Here is a 26,124-nt window from a genome sequence, read left to right as displayed (position 1 = left end):
TGTTTTACAGCTCTACTCTTGAAAGCCTCAAATCCGCAGAAACAGAAAAATTATCACATTCAGCTATTGATTTTAAGTTTCAAAACTAGAATTCAATGCTTAAAATGAGCAACTTTAAGACTTGTACAACGAGTAAACAGCTTAGAGCTCAGTAGAAACCCAAAGTTTTTGGATTTTAGTTGCACTGAACACATATTTTTCGCTATGTTGAAGAAGACACTCTTTTATGAGAGTTTTAACAATAATTTTCATGATATTTTTCAACAAAGTGGAGTCTATATTGCCAGAAACTAATTACTAACTCATTTTGAAAGCAGTACTGTTTCCACCGAAGTATAGTTTTTAGCTTGATGACAAGTTTCCGAACACTGCCCCAGGAAATTTCGACAACATGAATTAGTATGCTAAGTTTAGACGTGGTGAAATGAACACCGAAGACGGTGAATGCAATGGACGTCCAAAAGTGGTTGTGATCGACGAAAGCATCAACAAAGTCCACAAAATTATTTTGGTAGACCGTAAAGTGAAGTTGTTCCAGATAGCAGACACTCTAAAGACATCAACTGAAAGAGTGCAATATATTATTCACGAATATTTGGTTATGAGATTTGCTCTGTGCAAAGTTGCTGCCGCGTGAGCTCACTTTTGACCAGAAACAACCACGAGTTGATGATTGGGAGCAGTGTTTGGAGATGTTGAGGCGTAATCAACCCGAGTTTTTGCGTCGATATGTGAGAATGGATGAAACATGGCTCCACCATTTCACACTGAAGTCCAATCGACAGTCAGCCGAGTTGACTGCATGCGATGAAAACTGGCAAGGTTATGGCGTCTGTATTTTGGGATGTGCATGGAATAAATTTTATAGACTTCCTTGAAAAAGGGAAGGATCATCAACAGCGACTATAACATAGCGTTATTGGACGACCGTTTGAAGGATGAAATTGCCGATAAACGGCTGCATTTGAAGAAAAAAAGTGCTTTTTCACGAAGACAATGCGCAATGTCACAATTTAGTGAAAACGATGGCAAAAATCCATCTATTTTCGAATTGTTTCCGCCTGCACTGCATTCTTCAAATCAGATCGCAAAAATTTGTTCGTTGTTAAAAAATTTTCGTCGAATGAAGACTTATTTTGAAGCAAAGGACAAATCGTACTATCAAAATGATTTCGAAAAGTTGCTATAATCAGTGTACCACGCTTCAATTGAATTATGTTGAATAAGTACTCGAATTTTTTTAAATAAAAAGTGTTTTACCATGGAATGCCGAAGACTTTTCAAGTGACCTGTTACATATGGTCACCTAAAAGCCTAAACAACGTATCCTTAAAAAAAAAAGAATTTAAAATCGTTTTCATATATTATAACCAATATATAACCAATTTATAGGTAGGTAGGTGTGTATGATAACCAATGCATAACCATATTATAACCAAAACTCAAATTTTGTTTCAATATTAGTGATTGCTTATGAAAAATTATGTTACGCTGTTTTGCATTTTAGGTGACGATGTATTCTTAGTTCCGGCAGAATCTCCTCAGCTTCAGACTAATAGGCTGATCTATCACAAATTTGGATTAAATAACACTGATAGTGAAATCTCAAGTTTAAAAAAATTTCAATTTTTTTAGAACGCTGAATTTGTGTTAGAGTTTAGCTAGAGATTAAAAGAGCTAGAATTCAGTTCGTTTCAATTAATCAAATCTAAGCTTCAAAGTACGCATTCTCAAACAGACAGCAGATTTTGCATACTAATGCTAATCCTAGATCCTGAACTATTTTTTTTTTATAAATTATGTGTAATTTGTTTTGTTTAAAGCCGCTAAAAATTCCATTCAGCCATTTACTTCTATTTTCAACAATCATTTTTATAACAACACAATTGGCTCAGCTTTAAATAAACAATATTCAAGCAGTTCTCTGCATATGTGTGCCAAATTAGCAAGAATTATACACATACAAAGCTAAAAGCACATAACCCACACACAGTCTTTAATCGATTGTTGAAAATGAAAGTCATTGAAGTGGCTGGCAGAAAAATATTAGGTCACTAAACTTGATATCACATAAGTCACAAGCAAAGAAAGCTTGCGTTTATGAAATGTGCCAACCGCAAACTGTATATATACTATATATAAATACATATATCTATATACATATATTATTATTATATACGAGTCGGTACATATTCTGGTAGCTAGAGCACTACTTAACGGCAAATATCTGTGGTATCCTTTGATTATTAAGGGTATTGCAAGGCTGCAGCAGAAAAAAATATACATACAGCCTGCCACACAAGCTAAATAAGCTATTTGCAACAACATGTGTATGCATGTAAATCTACGCTTGCTGCTGCTATCATATTTGAACACAAAAGCTTAAAGCTTGCATTATTCTCTGTATAGGTATGTATATATTAGTATAAGTATACGTATGTTTTAGTCTCAGTGTATGTAAGTATTAGGATAAGTGTATTTGTGTATATGCATTTGTAAGTGTTACACTTTGTATCTGTCGAAGGCATGCTGAAGCACCTACGAAATAATGAGGTCAATATATTTCAGAAATAATTACAATGCTCACTCTCCGCAGCATTAAGGTATGCAAGTGGCAACACATACTCATGTAAGTGTATGTGTATGCGGCATAAACATGCAAAAGCTACAAGCACTTGTACGTTGACACAAAGGATACTAATGCCCTTATATATGACGCTACAAACACATCATACACACGTACACTTATATTATAGAGAGCAACAAAATGACATCCTAAGCACTTCGAGTGGCTGGAAAATAGGAGCTTCGCAGCAGCCGACAGGGCAAGGAGGTGTTAATGAAAGGCATGGAAAATTAGGTATTTATGTTCGCATAACTGTGTATGCATGTATGCTTTAATCTATTGCTAGTTTGTGTTTGTTCGGGCCAGTTGAGATCCTTTAACAAGCATATACGAGCTATTTGGCGACAAAAATATAGAGTTACCCAGTGGCAACGTGGATTAGTGAGGATTTTCAAAATGTCTGTTCATGTATATGATACTTATAATGCGTAAGCAATAATCTGCGTGATATATTTAGAACGATAGCAATTAATCCACTTCAATTTTCTTTGATTAAAGGCAAGTCTAAGTTGCTTGTTAGTATCACGTAAAGGCCATTTTTAACCAGTTAAGAACTAGTAAAAACAGATATCTAGTATAAGTACTTGAAAGTTGGAAATGTCATTTCTAAACAGCTAGATCTCTACCACATTCTCTGATTAAAGGCAAGTTTCAATTGCTTTTTTAGTATCAGCTAAAGTCCAATCTCAACTAGTTGAGAACTAGTGGAAAGTGATCTTGAATGCGTATAGAAGAAGCATGTGTTGTTTGCTTAAAACTAGGTTGTTATAGTAACAGATAATAACAAATGCTTTCCCAACATCACCTGTAGTCCACTTTGAACTAGTTGGGAACTAGACGCATTTTTTTGATTTTTTTTAATTGTTGGATGATTTCTGTATTTTTCCTTCTTATAAAAACTACAAATGACATTATACCATTTCTAGAAAATTTTGAGCTAGTTATGAACTAATTCGGAACTAGTCGAATGAAATACTTTACGGGATTTTACTAAAATGTTAGAATCGTTAAAGAAACACAATACATAGTTTCAATACACCAATTCCAGTTCATTTTGAACTAGTTTGAGTGTAACTCATTATAACCTATAGGCTACTTTGAACTAGTTGGGAACTAGACGTTTTTATTGTCGGTTTTTTTAAATTGTTGGATGACGTTTGTTTTATATAAACACTAAATATAATTCGAGTATACCACTTCCAAAAAATGTTTGAGCTAGTTATGAACTAGTTGTGAACTAGTTGAAAGAAATATGTTGCGTGAGTTTTCTGAAATGTTCCTTTATAGAAACACTGTATATGATTTCAACCATTTTTAGTCCATTTTGAACTAGTCTTAATGTAACTAGTTGGTAACCAGTCGCATTTTTTTTGTCATATTTTTGAACTTTTGGATCATTTCTTTGATATTCCTTTATAAAAATAATATATAAGATTCCACTACCATTTATAATCCAATTAGGACCAGTTTGGGAATTAGTACTAATCTTATTCAAAAAATTTAAGCATATTCACTTAACAGTGCATTTGAGCTAGTCACTTACATTCTTACCAATGGGTTTACGAATACAGCTACGCATGCATATACTCTTACCAATATTTAAGCATAAATTTCAGTTTAATAAATATATTTAACCATAGACAACATAGATTTTCATTATCAAAATATGGATCAACCATATCAAACACACACATACACACATGCACACACGAAAACATGAAAATAGAGCTTAGAATAACAATATTAGTAGCACAAGAGCAAAGTATTTCAAGCAGCCTTAGCCTGCGACATGCCGAGCTAGACGAGTAGCAGCAGGAGCAGCAGCACTTGGTGAAACTCGAGACTGATGCCAAGGCAATACAACACAATAAAATACAATAATATAAAGGCAGCAAAAACAATACAAGCTAATGCTGTAAATGTGTGACAATATAGCAAGCCATGCCGAGCGTTGTAGTAGGCAAAGCCAGCAGGTTCTGAACAAAGAAAACAGTTGGCTGTTAAGAAAAGTAAGTGAAAAAAAACGAAATAAAATCACAAGCTGTGCGACGACTGCTGCTGCTAAAAGGAGCAACGAAAAATGCGAAGAAAAACATGAAAAAATAAAACTGATATTTTCATGATGCTTCATAGTTGCAGGATAGTTTTCGCGTGTGTGTGTGTGTGTGTTTTCGATGTATTTGTGTGTCAGCATGTGAGACTGTGGTGAGTTTCGCTTGCACACAGTTATGACAACAGCTGCTTGACAAGTCACGCGGCTTCCTAAAAGCAGACCACAATATACTAGTACAAAGCGCACACATACATTGAGAAATCTACTGACATACATCATATATGTATGCATGTTTGAAGGGATGTGTATCTGCATAGTAGGCACTCAGCAGGCGCAAACTAGAATAAATGTATTTATGGTGACTTTAACAACGCACAACAACTATGCACGTGCATGTGTATGTGAGCATTCAGACACACACACATACATATATATGTAGTCAAGCACCTAATATAATGAAATCAGCTCTTCAACAAAGTATACTTCTAGCTGAAAGTATAAAATTGTTCAACAAAATTTTATATTTTTAGAGTGTAAGAGAGAGAGAGGGAAAGAGCATAAAAATAGCGCTCCTTACACTGCTTATTTTTATGTGAATGTAGTCAAATTTCCCAGTTTTTTAGTCTACTCTAGTTTTGGGTAATTTCTGTTACGCTCGCCAACAGCAACATAGCTGAGCGCATTTGTAGAGCAAATGTGAACATAAAGAATTTTCTTCAGTTAAAGAATTTCTTAGTTAAGCAGGCATACATACACACACAAGCCGATATTATTGCACATAATGCTCCTAGATTGCTAGTTAATTAGGCGTTGTTGTTATATAGCATATTTATAGGTTTGTTTGTATGAGTATGAGTATTAGAAAATTCGTGGAAATCAAGTTTTAATTATAGTCAAGATGTTCCGTGGCCTTTGAGTATTGAATTGTGCAAAGATGTCGTTTAAAATATTGGTTTTTGATCAGAAATGAAATAATTCAATGATTAGTATCCACGTTTAATTAGTAATTCTGAGAATGCTTTTAATTTATACCTTTATACACAAGAGTGTCAGAAATTAATAATTGTTTATGGAAAATTTCATGAACTTTTAAAATTCTTACCGAATTATGTGACAAAAATTGAAAAATGTAATATTTTGACTGTGTGATACGCTTTTATAATATAGCCCTATTATAGAAGGTACTCCATTGCAAATAAGTTGATTTCGAGGCAATATATGTATGTATGTATGGAAGCAACAACAATTTGAAGCTTCTTATTTGTGATAGTTGCAATTTTTATATCCACAATTTTGGGAATTTACTTTTCTTACCATCTGTTGAGGGGTTTGAACAATATCCGGCTTGGTAAGGAGCTTAACATACCCATTCTCACATTGATTGACTGATAAATTATTATGGGCATTGCCATGTGAATGGCTTTTAACACGAAAGAATATTAATGCTACCATTTTAATTCATTTTAATTTAATGTTAGTTTGTATTTTAATTAGTTTTAATTTTAAATTTACTTTTACTTTTATGTATTATTTAAATTTTAAATTTATTTTCAGTCTAATTTTAATTGAAATTCAATTCATTTCCATTTTAGAGCTTAAGTGAATTTTTAATATTAATTGTAACTTAAATATTAATTTTAATTATACTTAATTTCAATTTCCCTTTTAAGTTAAGTTTTTATTTTAATTTAAATTTAAATTTTAGTGTATAATTGAATTTTTAATTGTAACTTCAATTCTAACTTAATTCTCTATTTTAATTACATTTAAGTTTACATATTAATTTTAATTGTAGTTTGAAATAGAATATTAATTTTAATTTCGATTTTAATTTTAATTATATTTAGTTTCAATTTTCATTTCAATTTTAATTTAAATTTTAGTGCTTAATTGAGTTTCTAATATTAAATTTCACTTTAATTTTTATTTCGATTTTAACTTTAATTTAATATTTGATTTGAATTATAATTAATTTTAGTTTCAATTTCCATATTATTTTTAATTTTAGTTTTTTTTTTTATTTTTTTTAATTTAAAAAATTTTTTTTTTTTAATTTTAATTTCAATTTCCTTTTTAAGTTTAATATTAATTTTTACCTTAATTTCAATTTTAGTTTATTTTTATAATAAAAAAGTAATTATTTCTAATTCAAATTTTAGTTTCGATTTTAATTACAAATAATTTTATATTAAAATTCCGTATTAATTTTATTTTAAGTTTTAATAATTATTTTTATTTATTTTTTTTAAGTTTCATATTAAATTTAAATTTGGTTTTACTTACATTATAATATATTTAATTTTAATTTCAATTTTTAATTTAATTTTAATTTTTGTCTTAATTTAGTCTGAATTAAAATTAATAAAAATATTTAAATAAATTATTTAATTAATTTTAATTTAGTTGAATGTATTAATTTAATTTTGTTTTTAGTCTTCATTTAACCTATTTTTAAATAAAAAAAATTTAAATAAATTAGTTAATTTAAATTTTTAATTAATATGTAAATTAATAATTTATTATTAATTTTAAATGGGGAAAAATTATGACTAAAATTAAAATTAAATTTATTAAAAATGAAATTAAAATTATTAATTAATTAATTATTATTATTAATATTTTTAATTAACTAATTAATTCATTTAAAATTTTTATTAATTTTAATTTATTTTTAAAAATTTTCTAACTAATTCAAATAAGGAAACTATTAGTACTTAAAACTAAATTAATGTAAATGTTATTTTTTGAATTATGTTTATTTTAGATACCGAAATAATTCAAAAATATCTTTAAAAAATATTCTTAAAAATACGTATTATTTAATATAACTCCAATAGTTTAATTTTTTAAATTATTATATTAATATTTTTCAATAAATTTTTAAATATTGCTACAAATTTAAAAATTTTTTTTAAGCCGCTATAAAAATAACAAAAATTCAACCCAAATGAAATAAATACTTTTTTTTATAAAAAGATGGCGCTACATGCCACACAGCTTCTATGAATTTAAAAATGGACTTTTAAAAATGCCAGCAACTATTCCAGCTTTGGAAGACAACATTTCCGAAAAAAATTCGAATTGGCGCCATAAAAACTTCGCTGAAAATGCCTTGAAAGTAAGAACATGCTCTCCTACCAAGTAAATAAGTTTTCTGCTCTCTCGTGCTGAGCGCAACTCAGTGAAAATATCTCTACCATTTTCCTACTAAAAGTGCCAGCAGCATGCCGCTATCGCTGCAGTATGTCCTCAAAGTCCTTTTGCCATAAAAATTCACCAAAGGCGTTGCGCTCCGTGCCGCATTAACGCTCACTCTTTCACACATTGCGCGCTCTCTATTATTAATTTAAACGCTCCCTGCTTGATTTTGTACGCACAGCTGACGCTCACGACCAGCAACGCAACTCCAATAGGCATACAGCCCGCGGACATGCCAGCTATGCGCTGCCGTTGTGAGGAGCGACGAAACAAAACCCACACGCACAACTCTGCTACCGCTCTTCGGCATGGCACAATGCGCTGGCACTCAGTAACTTTGTGACTCTGCTACTTTGTACTATAAAAGGTTGCCTCAGTGCGTCGAGCAGTTCAGTCTTCGATTAGAATGCCAATGTGCAGGACACGTAAACGTTAGTGTTAAGTGTTGTTGAAACGAACGCGCAGAGCAAAAGCAACATTATTCGCACATATAAAATACAATTGGAATACAGTGAAGTGCCAGCGCGTTGCTCATGAAGAAGAAACATAAAATAAGTTAAACAAATTACAAAATAACAAAATAAAATAAAAGTGTGTGAATTTTATTTAGTTTTACGAAAATATTGCAACTAAATAATAATTGTGTGCAACTGACAAAATTTTACGGGCGCGTCTTTACTTAAACAACAAATTACAACAAAAAAACGCTTACTTCACGTGATAAACGCACAGCAGCCGTGACAGTAGCCGAGCAGCCGAAGTGCGCGTTGCCTATTATTTGGTATCCACAAATTGGAACTCTCATAAATGCCACGCCGCGAGTGCACAACACTTGCAACACAAATGAAAATTTATTAGCATTTAATTTGATTTGATTAAATGTGTATACTTAACAGTGTGGCAGTGGCGCAAAGCCAGCGAAACGAACACAATTGATTGGCAGCGGTCAAGTGTATATATTTCCGGAAAAAGTATACACAGGCCTTGTGGCAAGTGCGCCGCGTGTAAATTGTATGTGCTTTTGTGCAAATTTTACGAACTAAACGAGCGCTGGTGTATGCCGAAAATAGCAAATAACGGTCAGAGGACTAAAACAGACGCATACAGGCAGCGCCAGTCGCCAAAAGTACGACACGAAGGAGCAAACGCCGAAGTCTAAGCATTTTGCTGTGTGTTGCACGGTTTTGTACTGGCTTTTTGGTGCTTTTGTGGGCGAATGAACGAGCGAGTGGCAGAGCCAAAATTAAAGTCGAAAAATACTTCGTGAAAAATCAAGCGAAAAACGCAAGGATTTGTGGCAAACGAACTTTAACGAAACGAAAAGCTGAGTGAAACACGCGTGGAAAATTAATAAAGTTCAAGCAGTTGTATAAAAAAATTGTAAAAATACAACAAAAATATAAAAAAGTCAATTTATGAAAAAAAGCAAAATTTTTGTAAATAAATGACTTAAAAAATTGCGATGATAATAATTAATTAAAAAGTTAAATTTATAAAAAATACTAAAAATTTTCAAAAATTATTATACAAGTAAATTTAAAGTTAAAAAAAATTAATTAATATAAAACTAAATAATTGAAATACTACGTAAAGAATACAATAAATACGTAAAACGAAAAGTAATTAATTCCAACACTAAAAACAGCATGTTGCACATATGTGTTGCAAGCCATGTTGCACGTATGTTAAAGTAACGCACATTAAAATAAAAACAATGCAAATTGCAGCCAACAAGCGCACATTAATTATTAAAAAACATTAACTCTACAAGGCCTTGTGGCAAGTGTCGCGTTATGTGTGCAACTAAAAGTGTATAGTAAATGTTAAAATCGCACAACAATGCGCAAAACAACAATTCAAACTGTAACTGCAAGCATTTGAGGCCATAAATAAAACGCGTTTGAGCGCTTAAACCATATTTGACACACACCAACAACACCACTACTTGCAACATCCTATTTAATTTTTAATTGCACAGCACTTTTTTGCTAAATTCTTACACAATGGCCAACTACTATTTACAAAAACAACAAAGTACACAAAAATTCTACCAACATGCCACACTAGTCATCACCGTGCTGCTAACGCTCATAGCTGGCGGCAATATGCAGCAGCAACAGCAGTTGATGCAACAAGCGCCCAGCTTGCAGCAGCAGCAGCAACAACAGCAACAGCTGCATGCAAGCAATACGAAACAGCAGTCACAGCAAGCGCAGCAGCATCAGCAACACTCCAACGCCATTATGGGCGAGGCGGGCGTGACCAATTCACAGTTGCCGCAACCGCCTACGGCGACACATTATGGTGGCGCCAATCTGCAGCCGGGTCTGGCAGGCGGCATGCTTGCCGGCACTGCAGCGCAGGATCCACGCTATGATGCGCCCGATGATTGCCATTTTTTGCCCGCGGCCGGGCCGGATAATCCAGAAATAGCGCTCACCTGTAATCTGCGTACGGTCAATAGCGAATTCGATACAACCAATTTCAGTGTGATACCCGCCGAGCATACGGTGGCGTTGCATGTCTTGTGCAACGACGAAATTATGGCGAAGAGCTCACTGGAGGCGCGCTCCTTTGCGCATTTGGTGCGTCTGCAGGAGCTCTCCATCCAATACTGCAAATTGGCCAAGTTCAATCGGCATGTGCTGGAGGGTTTGGCACAGTTACGCAATCTCACGGTGCGCACCAATAATATACTCTGGCCCACGATCAATTTCGACATTGAAGCCGATGCTTTTGCGGTGGCCAAGAATTTGGAACGTTTGGATTTGTCATCGAATAATATCTGGTCCTTGCCGGATAACATCTTTTGTGCGCTGAGCGGTTTGTCATCGCTGAATATGAGCGAGAATCGTTTGCAGGATGTGAATGAGTTGGGCTTTCGTGAACGCACACGTGAACAAGCGGCTAATACAGAGCATTCCACCGCAGCAACGCCTGAAGTGTCGACGAGTCGCCAGCAAACTGGCAGCAGCGCTAGCAATACCAGTTGCAATTTGGATTTGGAGATACTAGATGTATCTTACAACCATTTTGTGTTGCTACCTGCTAACGGTTTTGGCACTTTGCGCCGTTTGCGCGTGTTGCAAGTGAACAACAATGAGATCTCCATGATCGCAGATAAGGCGCTGAGTGGTCTCAAGAATCTGCAAATACTCAACCTCAGTTCGAATAAAATTGTTGCCTTGCCTTCAGAGCTCTTCACCGAGCAAGCTGGCACAATACAGGAGGTTTACTTGCAAAACAACTCGATCAGCGTGCTCTCACCGAAACTTTTCTCCAATCTCGATCAATTGCAAGCGCTCGATCTGTCGCACAATCAGATCACCTCAACGTGGATCGATCGCAGCACATTTGTGGGCCTGATACGTCTGGTGTTACTCAATTTGGCGCATAATAAACTCACCAAACTTGAACCGGAGATCTTCACTGATCTCTACACACTACAGATCTTGAATCTGCGTCACAATCAGCTGGAGAATGTCGCCGCCGATACATTTGCGCCCATGAACAATCTACACACACTTTTGCTCTCACATAATCGTCTCAAATACTTGGATGCTTATGCGCTCAATGGGCTCTATGTGTTGTCGCTGCTCTCTTTGGACAATAATGCTTTGATTGGCGTGCATCCCGAAGCCTTCCGCAATTGCAGCTCACTACAAGATCTCAATTTGAATGGCAATCAGTTGAAGACAGTACCGTTAGCATTGAGAAATATGCGCTTGCTACGCACGGTGGATCTTGGTGAGAATATGATTACTGTGCTGGAGGATAACGCCTTCAAGGGCTTGGGTAATCTTTATGGTCTCCGCTTGATTGGTAACTTTTTGGAGAATATAACAATGAATGCTTTCAAAGATCTGCCGAGCTTGCAGATACTCAACCTCGCACGTAATCGCATTGGCGTTGTGGAGCCTGGCGCCTTTGAGATGACCTCGAGCATACAAGCGATACGTTTGGATGGTAACGACCTAAGCGAGATCAACGGTTTGTTCAGCAATATGCCTTCCTTACTCTGGCTGAATATCTCCGACAATCGTTTGGAGCATTTCGACTATGCTCATGTGCCCAACACGCTGCAGTGGCTGGATCTGCATAAGAACCGTTTGGGCGAGCTCTCCAATCGCTTCAGCCTCGACACGCAAATACGTCTGCAGACTTTGGATGCAAGCTTCAATCAAATACAGCGCATTTCGCCCTCCTCTATACCGAACTCCATCGAACTACTTTTCCTCAACGATAACCTCATACACATCGTCGATCCGGACACTTTCATGCATAAGTCCAACCTGACGCGCGTTGATCTCTACGCCAACCAGATCAGCACGCTGGACATCAAATCCTTACGCATACTGCCCGTACATGAGCTGCGTTCGCTGCCTGAGTTCTACATTGGCGGCAATCCCTTTACCTGCGACTGCAACATCGATTGGCTGCAGAAGATTAATCACATTAAGTCGCGACAGTATCCACGTATTATGGACTTGGAGACCATCTATTGCAAACTGCTGAATAACCGTGAACGCGCCTACATACCACTCATCGATGCGGAGCCCAAGCATTTCCTATGCACTTACAAGACACATTGCTTCGCGGTCTGCCATTGCTGTGAGTTCGACGCTTGCGACTGCGAGATGACCTGCCCGACGAATTGTACTTGCTTCCACGACCAAACTTGGTCCACGAATATTGTGGAATGCTCTGGCGCTGGCTACACACAAATGCCACGCAAGGTGCCCATGGACACCACTGAGTTGTACATCGATGGCAACAACTTTGCTGAGCTGCCAGGGCACACCTTCCTGGGACGCAAAAATCTCGCTGTACTCTTCGTTAACAACTCGAATGTACAGTCGCTGCATAACACAACCTTCAGCGGTCTCCGTAGGCTGCTGGTGCTGCATCTCGAGGACAATCACATCGCCGAGGTGCGTGGCGACGAGTTCAGCAATCTGGAGAACCTGCGTGAACTCTATCTACAGAACAACCGCATAGCCAGCGTTGGCAATGGCAGTTTTCAGGCTTTGCGTAAGTTGGAAGTGCTGCGTTTGGACGGCAATCGGCTGGTGCACTTTGAGGTCTGGCAACTGGCACTTAACCCATACTTAGTAGAGATAGGGCTTGCAGACAATCAGTGGAGTTGCGAATGTAGTTACTTGATGCGCTTCCGCACCTACCTCGCACAGACGGCCGAGAAGATTGTCGATGCGGCTCGCGTCTCCTGTGTCTACAACAATGCCACCAGCGTGCTGCGCGAAAAAAACGGCACAAAGTGCACGCTACGCGGCGATGAGGTCACCACATATGCACACGCCAGCGAAATCGAACATCTACTGCCGCTGCTCTTAATCGCCACATGTGCCTTTGTTGGCTTCTTCGTGCTCATCTTGGGCATCTTCTGCTACCGCCACGAGCTCAAACTGTGGGCACATACAAACTGTCTGCTCAACATGTGTTATGCAGGCCGCAATGCGCACGGTTTCGTCGAGTCGCTGGACAAGGATCGTCTGTGTGATGCATACTTTGCCTACAGCTTACAGGATGAGCACTTCGTTAATCAAATATTGGCACAGACGCTGGAACATGACATCGGCTATCGCTTGTGTTTGCATTATCGTGATGTGAATATCAATGCGTACGTAACGGATGCCATCATCGAGGCCGCCGAGAGCGCCAAGCAGTTTGTGGTCGTGTTATCGAAGAATTTCCTCTACAACGAATGGACACGTTTCGAATATAAATCAGCATTGCATGAGATGGTGAAGCGTCGCAAACGTCTGGTCTTCATACTCTACGGCGATTTGCCGCAACGCGACATCGACATGGATATGCGTCATTACTTGCGTACGAGCACCTGTCTGGAGTGGGACGATAAAAAATTCTGGCAGAAGCTACGCATCGCACTGCCGCACATACGCAAGCGACCAATCACCGCCAATTGTCTGGCTACGCGCTCGGCCGTGAACATTTACGCTTCAGCGCACGAATACCAGCCCGCAAGCGGCAATAGCACCGTTGGTGGTGGCGTTGGTCTGCCAAATGGACACCTCAGCGGTGCAGGCATCGGCGTTGATAAGGCGCACTACTCCGACTGCAACAACTATGCGACCATTAATGATTGTGGCGTTGGCGCGCGCGGCTATGCGCCCATACCTACCGCCACTGCTGCCTGCAAGTTCAACACACTCAATGAGCTCTCGCACAAAATGCATAAAAATGATTTGCTGAATAACATCGGCGGCGCCGGCAGCGGTATGTGTGGCATTGGGCTCGGCGGTGGCGCCAAAACGCTCGATCATCATCACCACCTCCGCGCGCATCAGCAGCACGAGTACGCGGTGCCCGCTTATTTGGGTACGCTGAGCAACGGCCATGTGGGCGGCGGTGGTGGCAACGCGCCTACCTACGACAGCGTCGACTACGCCAAGCAGAAGCTGAGCGCCAGCAACAATTGCGACAACTGCACTGTGGGCACACAGAAACGCGTCACCAAAGGTGGCCTACACCCCAGCTTCTCATCCAATTTCACAGCGCCGCCTAACGGCACACTCACAGGCGCTTGCTACAACAGCTATAACTGCAAGAAACCATGCAATTGTGGCGCGCGCAAGCACGCGTCTGCCGCCAGTGATGACGGCATCAGCTGTCGCTGTGGCACTGCGAGCAGCGGCGCGCCAAAGGAGTTGGGCACAACAACGGCGGCGCCGACGCCGGCACTGGCTGCGTCTGCGACCACATGCAGCAGCAATAGCAGCAACAACAGCGAACGCAGCAGCAGTGTCACCAACAGCAGCAACAATAGCACCAGCTCAGCGGGTAGCGGCAATCGGCAACCAACCGAGCAGCTGGCACACTACGAATCCAGTTTATCGCTGAACGAGAGCGCAGCACTGAATGGGCCATTGTGGGCGTAACAACAACTGGATTTAGGTGGCGGCATTGCGGGCGGTAAAACGCGCATGGCGGTCTGCTTGAATGTGTAAGCGCGCCCCAAACAAATTGCCTAGCAAACGCAATGAAAATTTCTATGTATTTTAAGTGTGTATGCGTGCGTGTGTATATGTGTCAGCAAGTGCTTGAAATTGTGCGCGTGTGTGTTTTAGTGTAAAAAATGTAGAGCGCGTCACAGCGCCAGAGACAGACTGTGCAACCAGTGAATTTAATTAAACGCCTGCAAGCGCACACATATACATATGTGTGTGTGTATGTGCGCCTATGCGTATGCAGGCAGTCAGGCAACTAGTAGTTCTTGTATGTGGGCAGTGAATGTGAATTGTTGAGGACACTTGCTGTGGCATGTGTTGCAGCGACTCGCACAAATATGAGACTTTGTAAAAAGTAGCATACCAAAAGCAAAACTAGCGAACTAAAAACAGAACAGAAAAGCAACCAAACAAACACAAAACAAAGCAAACAAACAAACTACGTAAAACCGCTAACTAGTTCTAGTTACTTAAATTATAATTATTAAATTAAACTTAAATTATTACTTAACACTAAGCACTTAGCAAAGCGAGGCAGGCAAACTGAACAAAATAAGATAAAATAAAACAAATGATTTTCACTAGCATTAGAATTTACCATATAGCGGTTAATAAGTGTGCTTGTGTGTGTATGCGTGCGTGTTTATTGTATATGCGTGTATATATAAATTTAAATATATTTGATTTCTTTTTGGACTTCAAAATAGCAAAACGATAAAGTTTGAAAATTTAAATATAAAAAAATTAAAATTGTTAAATAGACTGATAAAATTAGTTATTACGTTTAAGTTTCTTATTAAAACTAATTATTAACAAACAAAATGCAAAATACAAAGACAACTAAAAACATTTTAAAATAAGTGAAAAATGCAAAATAAAGTTGAGAATCTATTATTGGCGCTTGAACAAAATTAAAAAATATTGTTTTTCTCATTTAATTTGGCAAAATTTTTAGGGAAGCGATATTTTGCAGTTGAGCAAACAAATTGTATAAGGTTTGGGTAACTTATATAATAGAGAGAGAGGGTGTGTGGTGAAATAAAAAAATATTTTTGTTTTGTAATTTAAAAAGCAGTTGAAAGGCTTAATGTTATATTGAAAACGATTTTCATATATTTATTTACTTTTTATATTTTAAATATTTTTAATCCTTGACTACAGAGGCTTCTAACATCTAATTATTTTTGATTTTGTACTTAGAGGCTTCAAATATTTAGTAATTCTTTATCTATAGCATTAAATTTTTCATTAAAGTAAAGTAGTTAAATTTTTTTTCAGTTTAAATGTATTTTATTTAGAAAATGATTTAAGAACTGTTTCCGGATTTAACAGCTTTTCAAATGCAATTTCCCTTCATATAGGTTATTTAAAATATTTTTTTTAACATTTCCCCAAATAAGAGGAGAAAAAGTAAGCTATAAAATAATAATGGAAGACTTCAAAATATTTTTCAAAAGTGTGACTTCGCAGCTTAATGAAAAAATTCGCCAACAGCGCTTAAAGGTAGGCAATAATAAAAGTAACTGCATACTTTTGGGATTGGCGCAACCGATTAGCAATTTTTGTACTTTTTTATGTCAAATTATATTAAAAAATTTTAGTGCATTATGAAAGCTTTCTCGTAATTAAATAATTTAAAAATATTTTTTTTTTTCTAAGTTAAGAAATGAGTTAGAAACAGTTACCAGATTCAACAGATTTGCAGATACAATTTACGATTATTTAAACTAGTAAATCACTCCCTAACATTACATGTGTACAAATTAGCCATAAATGTTTAGTTTTCGAAATACGCTTTAAAGTGCCATTTTTTATTTAATTAGTAAAATCGCTAACAGCGCCTAAAGGTAGGCACCATTTAAAGTAATAGCATACAGTAATAACATAACAGTAATCTTTTAACACAGACATTTTTCAAAAAATAAGCAGAATTTGAAAAAAAATTATAGCTTTGATTACACTACTCAACAAAAAAAAATATTTGAAATATTTATAATAAAGAAAATTATTTCTTGGGTTTTTGTTTTCATGCTCAAATTCTGATTCGATACATTGGAAAATGTAATCTTTTTAGTCTTCGAAATATGCTTCATAAGTTAAATTTTTTTATTTAATGACAAAATTTGTTTACTGCGCCTAAGGGTAGGCAGCATAAAAATTAATAGCAAACCTTTAGGATTGGCACATGAAGAAAACATTTATTGGTTTCATGTTCAAATTCTAATTCTCAACATTGAAAAACACTGAGATTTTAATTTTTCGCTCTTAAAGTTCGCTTTTGCCTAATATAAATGGCATTGATTTTCCTATAGAAAAATAAATACAATACGAAAAAAAGTTTTGCAAAAGCAAAACTTATGGAAGAAAAATTTCCCTTATTTTTATTTGTACTAGCAGAAACTGAAATTTAACATGCAGATGTTAGACTCAAAAATATGTTATTGGCGCAAAAAAAGCAATCGTGTCGAGCGGTGCTTGTGATTTTTTACCTCAAATTTGCTTTTTTAATACAATTCTTATTTTATTTTTCCTACTGAAATATATATTTATAAATTTTTATTAATTTCTAGCCTTAACTAGTTTCAATACACGTTTATTTTTTTGCTTAGCATACTTTTTGGCATTTATTCACTTAAGTAACAATATTTCGCTTTTATATGAATTTTTCAGTTAAAATATCAGAAATATTAGGGTACAAGAAATATAACTGTACCTTCTGTTCAATATAATAACTAAATTTTTCGTAGCATACTTTTAGGCATAATACCAGCTAAACTATAATACATTCAACATTTCATTGATTTTGCTTGTTTTCAATAGCTGAGCTCAGATATGATTCTGCTGCTCTTCTGACATATGTTCATAGTATTTTAAATTACAGTTTATGCTCTCAAATATTATAATTTTACGGAGTTACATTAAAAAAAATCGCAATCTGTTGTTGTCTTCGTTTTACAATAATATTGTATATACTTATATTAAAAAATTACAAACACTATTGCAAGTATTTTTAAAGAAATATCAGGAAATTACGTTGCAGAAGTTTACTTACATGTAACGCAGCATACAAACAGGCACCTATAAGGCCTGATAAGCGTTAGCAGTCACCTATGGCGCATTTGCCTTTTAAATTAAACTCTTATGTTACTAAATTCTGCGAAACATTGCGCACATAACTTTAAAACCTTCGCTACTTTCCGCTAAACTAATTTTCACTTTTTTCCGCCAGTCAACACAAATGCTTTTAAATAATTCATGTGCATTGTCGAAGCGCTTTATATTTTTATGCGGTTTATTTATTTTTCGCTTGTGAAAGCACAAATAAATGTTTGCCAAAAAAAGGCAAACAAAATAGGCAAAAAGCACGCATAATTCCGCACTTGAAAATAATTTAATTAGTTAACTGCTAGACGAACTGTAAAAACAAACACACGCATACATGCAGCGTGAGTTAAGCCACAAAAATGCTGCTAAAAATGTGCGAAAATAAATATGCGCACAAAACAAAAACTCAACTAAAAAAAAATAGAAATAAAATTACAAAAAATGCGCAAAAATTGCGCTTAAAAATAGTGAAAATTTTTTTAGCTAACTGAGAAAGCGCAATTGCAGCGGCTTGCCCACACACGCATATTTGTGGCCAATGCACCAAGCATTTCAGTAAAATTTATAAACACTTCTACAAAAAAATTCTTCTAGAGTATTTATTAATACTCTATACGTTTTTTTAGCAGTTCAAGAATTTCAGCGAATTAATTTTGTAGACTGTAGCAGCCATTTTACGCTTTAGTAATTAGTGACTGCATTAAAAAAGTATAACATATACAAAAAATATTAATAAATAATAATTATTGCTAAGTAAAGTTTGTTTTTAATGTTGGCTTTTAATATTTTCAGTTTGAGTTATTACTATCTTAAAAATTCTATAAATATTTTTATTAGTACTTTTTTCTATTAACAACTCAGAAAGAAATTTTATCCTCATATGACAGAAAAAGTCCGGTTGATCTGTTGAACGTTGAGTTATCAATCAGGGACTCTTTCTATCGTATTTTTATGAGCTTGAGAGAAGGCCAAATTTTTAGTATTTTTTAACTTAAATTCGAGAAGCCCAAAGCAAAATTTCTACGAATTTGAAATCGTGTTTAGTTCATGTAATTTTAATGAAACTAACAAAGAAAAAAATATATTTTCCATGGTCTCATCTATTACTAACAATATTAGACCATGTTATTATGACACATACAAAAGGGGTGGTCGAAATATTAATTAAATTCAAATGATTTTCTATTGCGATCTCACAGTTTTCATGATTCCATCTGCGTGATTGGCTGTTGGCTCACTAATTCCTATATTTTTTTTTCCTAAAATACATAACAGCCCTAAAGAGCTTCAACCTGGGAGAGATAATAATAGTATTATTTCTTATTTTTATCCTTGATCATTTCTTCATAGTCCTTATAATGTTCCTACGCTATTCTGTGTGACATAGAAGAAAAATAGTTTTTGTTCTTATTCATGACATAAAGAGTAAATGTTCAAGAAATTATAGATCTTTATAGATCTCTACGAGTATGTGGGCACCCATTGTTTCGGTATGTTTTTGGTATGCGACTTGACTTAAATTCTTTAAATCGCCTAATTGTAGGCAACATTTTCATCAATGGCCTTGGAATATTCTCTCATCGATCATTTTACAGTGCTCCAACGCTTTTCTGTTTTACATATAGGAAAAAATTGTTCTTTGCTATTGCTCAGGTCATAAAAACGTTATTGTTCAAGAAATTATAGATCTCAAGCCATATGTTTTCAAACATTTAAGCGGGCGGCCACTTTTGGGTTATATTTTTGGTATGCGACTTGGCTTACATTTTTCAGTCCGCAAATTGTAGGCAACATTTACATTACAGACCTTGAAAGTAGACGGTTATATTTTCGACAAATTTGTGGTTTGCCTTAGCTTAAATTCTTCACTGCTTCTAACTACTGACAACATTTTTATATTCTGAAAAAGGAAAACCATCTTTTTGGTACATTTGAGGTGCGTGACTTCGCTAAAATTCATTACTGCGCCTAATTGTAGGCAACATTTTCATCTCCACAAAGAGGGCAATAATTTTTTTGATATATATATTATTAAGGCTAATAATACAGTCCATTAGTCTTCGCCTAACGGTAGGCAAAATTGTCATAAGTGGATAAAAAATTTTTTGCCTAATATAAGTTGCGCGACTCAGCTAAAATTCCTTACTTCGCCTAATTGTAGGCCAGATTTTCACTTTTATGGAAATAGGTTTTCAAAAAAATTTATAAAAATTTTCTTTCGTTGTGAAGATAGTATGTAGCTCAAAAAATATGTTCTACATTATGCCACAAAACAGTTTTAATCCTTCAAAATGAAAAAAATTATGCTTCCAATTACCCTAAGTTTACAAATATATTTAAAAGCGATAATTTGAGAGCGAGCTTAAAGCAAAATGTCTGCTGAAAAATATGAAAAGTCTAAAAGAATCACATTTTAAAGAAAAAGGTATGATTTTTTTTTCATATTTAGCTTGAATTTTATTTTGCTTTAAGTTTTCAAAACTTAAAAAATCTATATAATTTTAATTAATTTTTTTTTTTGCACTCAATCGCTGTGTGTGTGTGTTCGAATTTGTAAAAATAACTTAAATAAACCTATAAATAACTAAGCAAGTCTGTGAATAGCAAGAAAAAGAAGTGAGTGTGGAAAATAAAATATTCGCAAGCAACGAATTGATAGCAAAGTAACTAATTACATTTAATCAAATTTTAATTTAATTATACAAATATACAGCAAATTTTGTGCGTGAAAATAATTTTGTATTGTAAATATGTATATTAGTGCTGTATACGCTAGCTTTACAAATGCAATAAATTTTATTAATTTTGTTTATAAAAAGCAAAGCAATGACACTAAACAAAATATTTTTAATTAAATTAAAATTAATAATTTTCAAAATATATATTTTTTACCTTTTTCTATAACTAAAATATATAATTTTTAAAAAACTCAAACACTAACACACGCAATGTTGTATTTGTAATGCAAAGCAAGCTACTAATTATTCGCTTTTTAGTTCCTATTTATAATACGCGAAGTGCTAGCGAGTGTAAGAGAAAGCTAGCAGGCAAGTAGAGTGAGTGAAGAGTGGCAGAGCTGAGCGAGCGCGAGAGAGAGAGAGTGTGTGGACTTATGAAACAGCAAATATACACTGAAGAAACTAATAATAGACCTAGCATTAAAATAGCAAAGCTCGACTCACTCGACACACTTAAGACATAAGCGAAAATGTGAATTAAAAGATACAATACTTATATATACTTACACCTAAATATATAAACTTAAGTTGTTTAACTACTAAATAAGTGCGTTTTAAAGTTTTTCTTTTGTATAAAGTATGAAATCATATTATTACGTACGTATTAATAATAATAAAAGAAAAATAAGTCGATAATAAATAAATTAAAAAGAGAAAATACAAAATAATTAAAATATGCAATTCGAAGAGAACAAATAAAAGTAAAGATTTATTCAAAAAGCATACGCGCCTGGCAAGTTGTGGGTGCTGCGATTAATGATTCTCAATTCTTGGATGTTTGCTTGAAGTGGTAAGCAAAATATTTGGTTGGTAAGGAAGTGACAGGAGGGAAGTTAAGCAATATAAATTTGGCTTCGTGACGAATTTCCGGACATTGTGCCAGGAAAATCAACCATCAAGATCTGGTATGCTAATTTTAGACCTAGTGGAATGAGCACCGAAGACGTTGAACGCAGTGGACGTACAAAAGAAGTTATGACCGAAGAAAACATCAAAGAAGTTCACAAATTAATTTTGGATGAGCGTAAAGTGAAGTTGTGCGATGTAGCAAGTACTCTAAAGATATCAAATGAATGCCTACTTCATATCATTCACGATTATTTGGGTATACGAAAGCTCCGTACAAAGTGGGTGCCGCGCGAGCTCACTTTTGACCAAAACTAAGACGAGTTGATGATTCGGAGCAGCGTTTGAAGATGTTCAAGCATAATAAACCAGAGTGTTTGAGTCGATATGTCTCAATGAAGGAACCATAACTCCAGCATTTCACTCCGAAGTCCAATCGACAGTCAGCCGAGTTGAATGCATACGATGAACCCGCTCCAAAAGGTCGAAAAATGTAATAGTTCTCTGGCAAGGAAATGACGTCAGTATTTTGAAAAAGATACAACCATAAACAGAGACTATTGCCCAGTAAAAACAAAAATCATGGCAAACATCCATAAATTGTGCGTCGAATTGTGGTCCCTGCGACTATTTCCTGTCCTCAGAACTTAAAAGAATGCTCGTAGGGAAGAAATTTTTGTCGAATGAAGAGGTGATCGCCGAAACTGAGCCCATTTTGAAGGAAAGGACAATTCGTACTACCAAAATGATATCAAAAAGTTGGTATGGTTCTACCATAGCGACCTTCGAATTATGTTGAAAAAAAAACCAGAATTTTGCCAAAAAATTTATTTTATTATGGGAAGCCGCGGACTTTTCAATTGACCTGATATTTACACTTAGTAAATATGTAGTGATTTTAGTAAACTTACCAAATGTTAGGTTTCTAAGAACCTTTGTCCAGTGCACTTAAGCCTATAAAACTTAGTGACATCTCAAGGCTAGCTTTTGATTAATGTTTAAAACCAATAGTATCATTCGCTGCGTTGAATTTATAAAAATTATAGTTAGCGGGTATAGACCCGTCTGTAAAATTGCTTAGCTGTGGTTAATAAATGAGGGAAACTTAAGGCTGAAGCTTTGCTCAAGCACAGTTGGTATTAAAAATTAGGAAGCAGTAAGTTGAGAAGCCATTAGCAGGGAATATTTGTAATTGTATGACAATTGAACTGATTTTTAAACGCAGAGTGAGTGAATAAAAACAATTCTAAGAATATTGCATTAAATGGAGCTAACTTGTTGGTCCGAAAACCTTCAATATTTTCGGATTTATTTTTGTCGAAAATTATGAAAGGTAATAAGAAGAAATACTCGCGTAAAAAGTTCAATAAAGCTTGGCAAATTTTTCTACATGATTCAAAAAAAGCGGCGAAGGTGGGCAATGAACAAAGGCACCAGATCAGCGGCGATTGTAGGAGTCCTAGCACAACAGCGCCATCTACGGTTAAACTTGTTAGACTCAAGCCCCTGAAAATAGTTCTTCGCATAAAATTTATAATTTTCTATTGTTTTTCTTATGAACTTCCGCTTCTAAAACAGCAAAATTTAAATATCTTGAACTAGTTTAGTACTTCGTGGAAATAAAACTCGAAAAACGGTATTTGCAGATTTATTCTCATACAAATATATTACCCTTGTGGCTTGAATTTAAGCTGCTGGCTTAGGCGTCATATTTTCACTTCGAGGCATGTGTTGGAAATAATATAAGCCACACACATATATATGAAGCTCTGTTTAACGCATTTTTTTAATATTTATACGCTCTCAATATGTTGTTTTTGCCTGAAATACCAATTGAACAGACAAAAGCTAACAAATAAAGCGCAAAATAAAGGTTAAACGCATTGGCAAATGGATAATTGCAAGTTGATTGAAGGCAACAAATTTCCGTGTTTTATTGCTTGCCGCCACTCATTTGCATCGCAAATAAGTAATATGTACCGTATCGTGTCTAAACCACCACATGCATACAAATATACGTTTGCATTTGGTATATAAGAACGTAAGCACTCGTTGGCAGCAAAAAAAAAATACAAAAAACGGCAATGAGTGCAAATGAGCGCTCCAAACGTATGTAAATAAGTGAAAAGTGGAAAATATGCGACTACAACAAAAACAACCGCATAAGTCGTCACGATACACAAAAAATCACACAGCTGCGTCAAGTATGTGCGTAGTTTTTTCCAGCTCAAGCTGTTAAATTGGCATTTAAATTTCACAATTGCAGTATTTATATGTGAGCGTGTGTGTGTGTGTGTGTTGGTCGTTAGCGAGCACTTTCATGGCTTATGCGGTGGATTTTTTTACACCACGCACACAGATAAAATGATAATGAAGCATACTTGCAGGCGCTGTTTTTGGATTTGAGTAGAGAAATGCAAAAAAAAAACAAAAAGAGAAAATCAAATGAACTTTCCAATTGCATTTCAAGTAGTTTAATAAAATTTGTGGCATTTAATGCACAAAAGTGGCGCTAATGCATTTTTTTTTTTTTAACTTGGGTTAAGCTCTTCTATGCGTTTGGGTATGCCACGGCGTATACGTAACCATTAGTCGTAGCACTCACTTGATGAGGGTAAAAATGCTCTGAGCAACGGTTTTGTGTGGAACTTACAGTTTTTTTTGCATTGCTGTAGAGAGTAGATACTTTGCTGTAGTCGCAACTGCTTCTGTTGTTGTTGCTATTGCTTGCCACAAATGCCGCAACAAATTGGCAAGCAATAAGCAACGATATACCATATATTTTTTTTCAATAGACAGCTTTTAAATATAGCAGACACGCTTGGAAAAAAGTATTAACTTGCTGGTTGTGTATTTGTGTGTGTGTGGCGTGTTCGATATGCTGCGGAGTCTGATTCACATTTAATTGCATATCAATTGCAAATTGTCTGACAGGTCATCAGAGTTAAATGCCCTTCGTCTATATATATTTCATATTTACATGTTTATAAGCTACATATGTATGTGTATTTCTTTGGTGTGTACATATGTACGCAAATATCAAATGTATAAACAGTTGGTTATTATGACTTCCTTCTTGATATACATATGTACATATGTATAAGCCTTTGGGGTGAGACATTAGTACAATTAAACTTTCAGTGGTGGTGAATTTTTGAAAATATCAAAAAAATTGTTGATAAATTTTGAATTTATTGCAAAATATGGCATTTTTAATAATTTTTTGGCAGAGAGTTGCCAGATGTTTATAAATTAATTTAGTTTATTTTATAATTTCCCTACTAAATATAGTTTTAAAGCAATATTTCAAGGTAGTTTTCTCATCGAAATGATAGTAATTGGTTTCAAAAAAGGGTTGCCATCTATTTGTGAAATACAAACTTAAAATAAATACAGTTTTTATGTAAACTAGTATCAAAATGATGATAAATAGCGAAGATGGTATATTATAAATTAAGTCAAAAATATTTTTAACAAGAGTTGCCACCTAATCAAATATTGCAATTTGAACTAGTATTTGAAAAAATAAAGTATTTTTGGCAATAATTGAAAATACTATTAAATAACACAATAAACACATCGGAAATATGTTTTAGTTGAAAAAGAGTTGCCACCTTTTCGAAAATGGTTGGTAGTCCAAACTTTTTATAAAATAAATAATGCAAATATTTTGGCACTAATTAAAAATACTTTGAGTGTTATTTAATAAACAAATATTTTTACAGCGTTGCCACATATGAGAAAATTCAAAATAATTTTTTTAAACCAATTAAGGAATCACAAAGTATAAATAGTGGTATCAAAACATTATTTTTTCAAACTTGCATTTCTAGAGTTGCCATTTAAAAATAAATAGTTTTCGTTTTGTAAAAATTGAGGTTAATAGATTAGATAGCTGGAAGATTAATTTTGGCACACCCTGTATTTACATGATCTCCCAAAACACATCTTTATATTGTTAGCCTACCACCTCATTAACAATCAACAGCTCTTTCACCTCAACAGTTTGTTATGCCACAGCCCACGCCGCACCGCACACTTAATCTGGGCGTGGCATATGCTCCAAACAGCACTTATCGCCTGCCACACATCATGAGTATGTTGTTGACAGGATTATACATTGCCAATGCGGTGCCATTGCACTTTTTAGCTGGCAGTCAAGCACGTTGTTGTCACCCCTTACCCCCGCTGCCTTTAATTGCAAATTGTGAAATATGCTTTTCGTCGCAATAAATACTTTTAATATTCATTTTCAAAAGTTAATGCACTAACATGTTGTTGCGGCTGCATGCACGCGACTTCAAGCTCACAGCTTTATAGGGAAAGTAGTCGTTATAAATTTTAAAGCTCATTAAAATTTTCTTTTTTTTTTTTGGTGTATTTAATTTATTAATTTCATGCGAGTCCACATGCCTGAAAATGTAAAGCAGCTTGTAATGTTTATCATAACTACTGCTAAATGACGAAAGTCAAATTTTAATTGAGCTTAATAAGACAACAATGATGAATTATATCACCATCACAGTTCGAGAGATCGTTGAGGTCATGTGTCTGGCAACTGAGGACAATGTT

The 26,124-nt window shown here is 35.1% G+C and overlaps 1 protein-coding gene and 1 long non-coding RNA gene across 4 annotated transcripts in view; both read left to right on the top strand.

Annotated features, from left to right (window-relative positions):
- LOC126763522 (uncharacterized) overlaps nucleotides 1-26,124 on the top strand; it is a 331,668-nt gene that overhangs the window by 42,823 nt on the left and 262,721 nt on the right. The gene's annotated exons all lie outside the window — the stretch shown is intronic.
- LOC126763519 (toll-like receptor 6) lies at nucleotides 8,287-21,473 on the top strand. Its single transcript, XM_050481085.1, has one exon. The coding sequence runs from the start codon at nucleotides 9,881-9,883 to the stop codon at nucleotides 14,792-14,794; it is 4,914 nt and encodes a 1,637-aa protein (XP_050337042.1). The 5' UTR covers nucleotides 8,287-9,880; the 3' UTR covers nucleotides 14,795-21,473.

The sequence above is a fragment of the Bactrocera neohumeralis genome, chromosome 6, assembly GCF_024586455.1.
Source record: "Bactrocera neohumeralis isolate Rockhampton chromosome 6, APGP_CSIRO_Bneo_wtdbg2-racon-allhic-juicebox.fasta_v2, whole genome shotgun sequence".
NCBI lineage: Eukaryota > Metazoa > Arthropoda > Insecta > Diptera > Tephritidae > Bactrocera > Bactrocera neohumeralis.
This window is presented reverse-complemented; position numbering and strand designations above follow the sequence as displayed.

Bases quoted from the DNA above. Each gene is read 5' to 3' on its own strand.
- LOC126763519 (XM_050481085.1), top strand. From the start codon at position 9,881: ATGGCCAACTACTATTTACAAAAACAACAAAGTACACAAAAATTCTAC.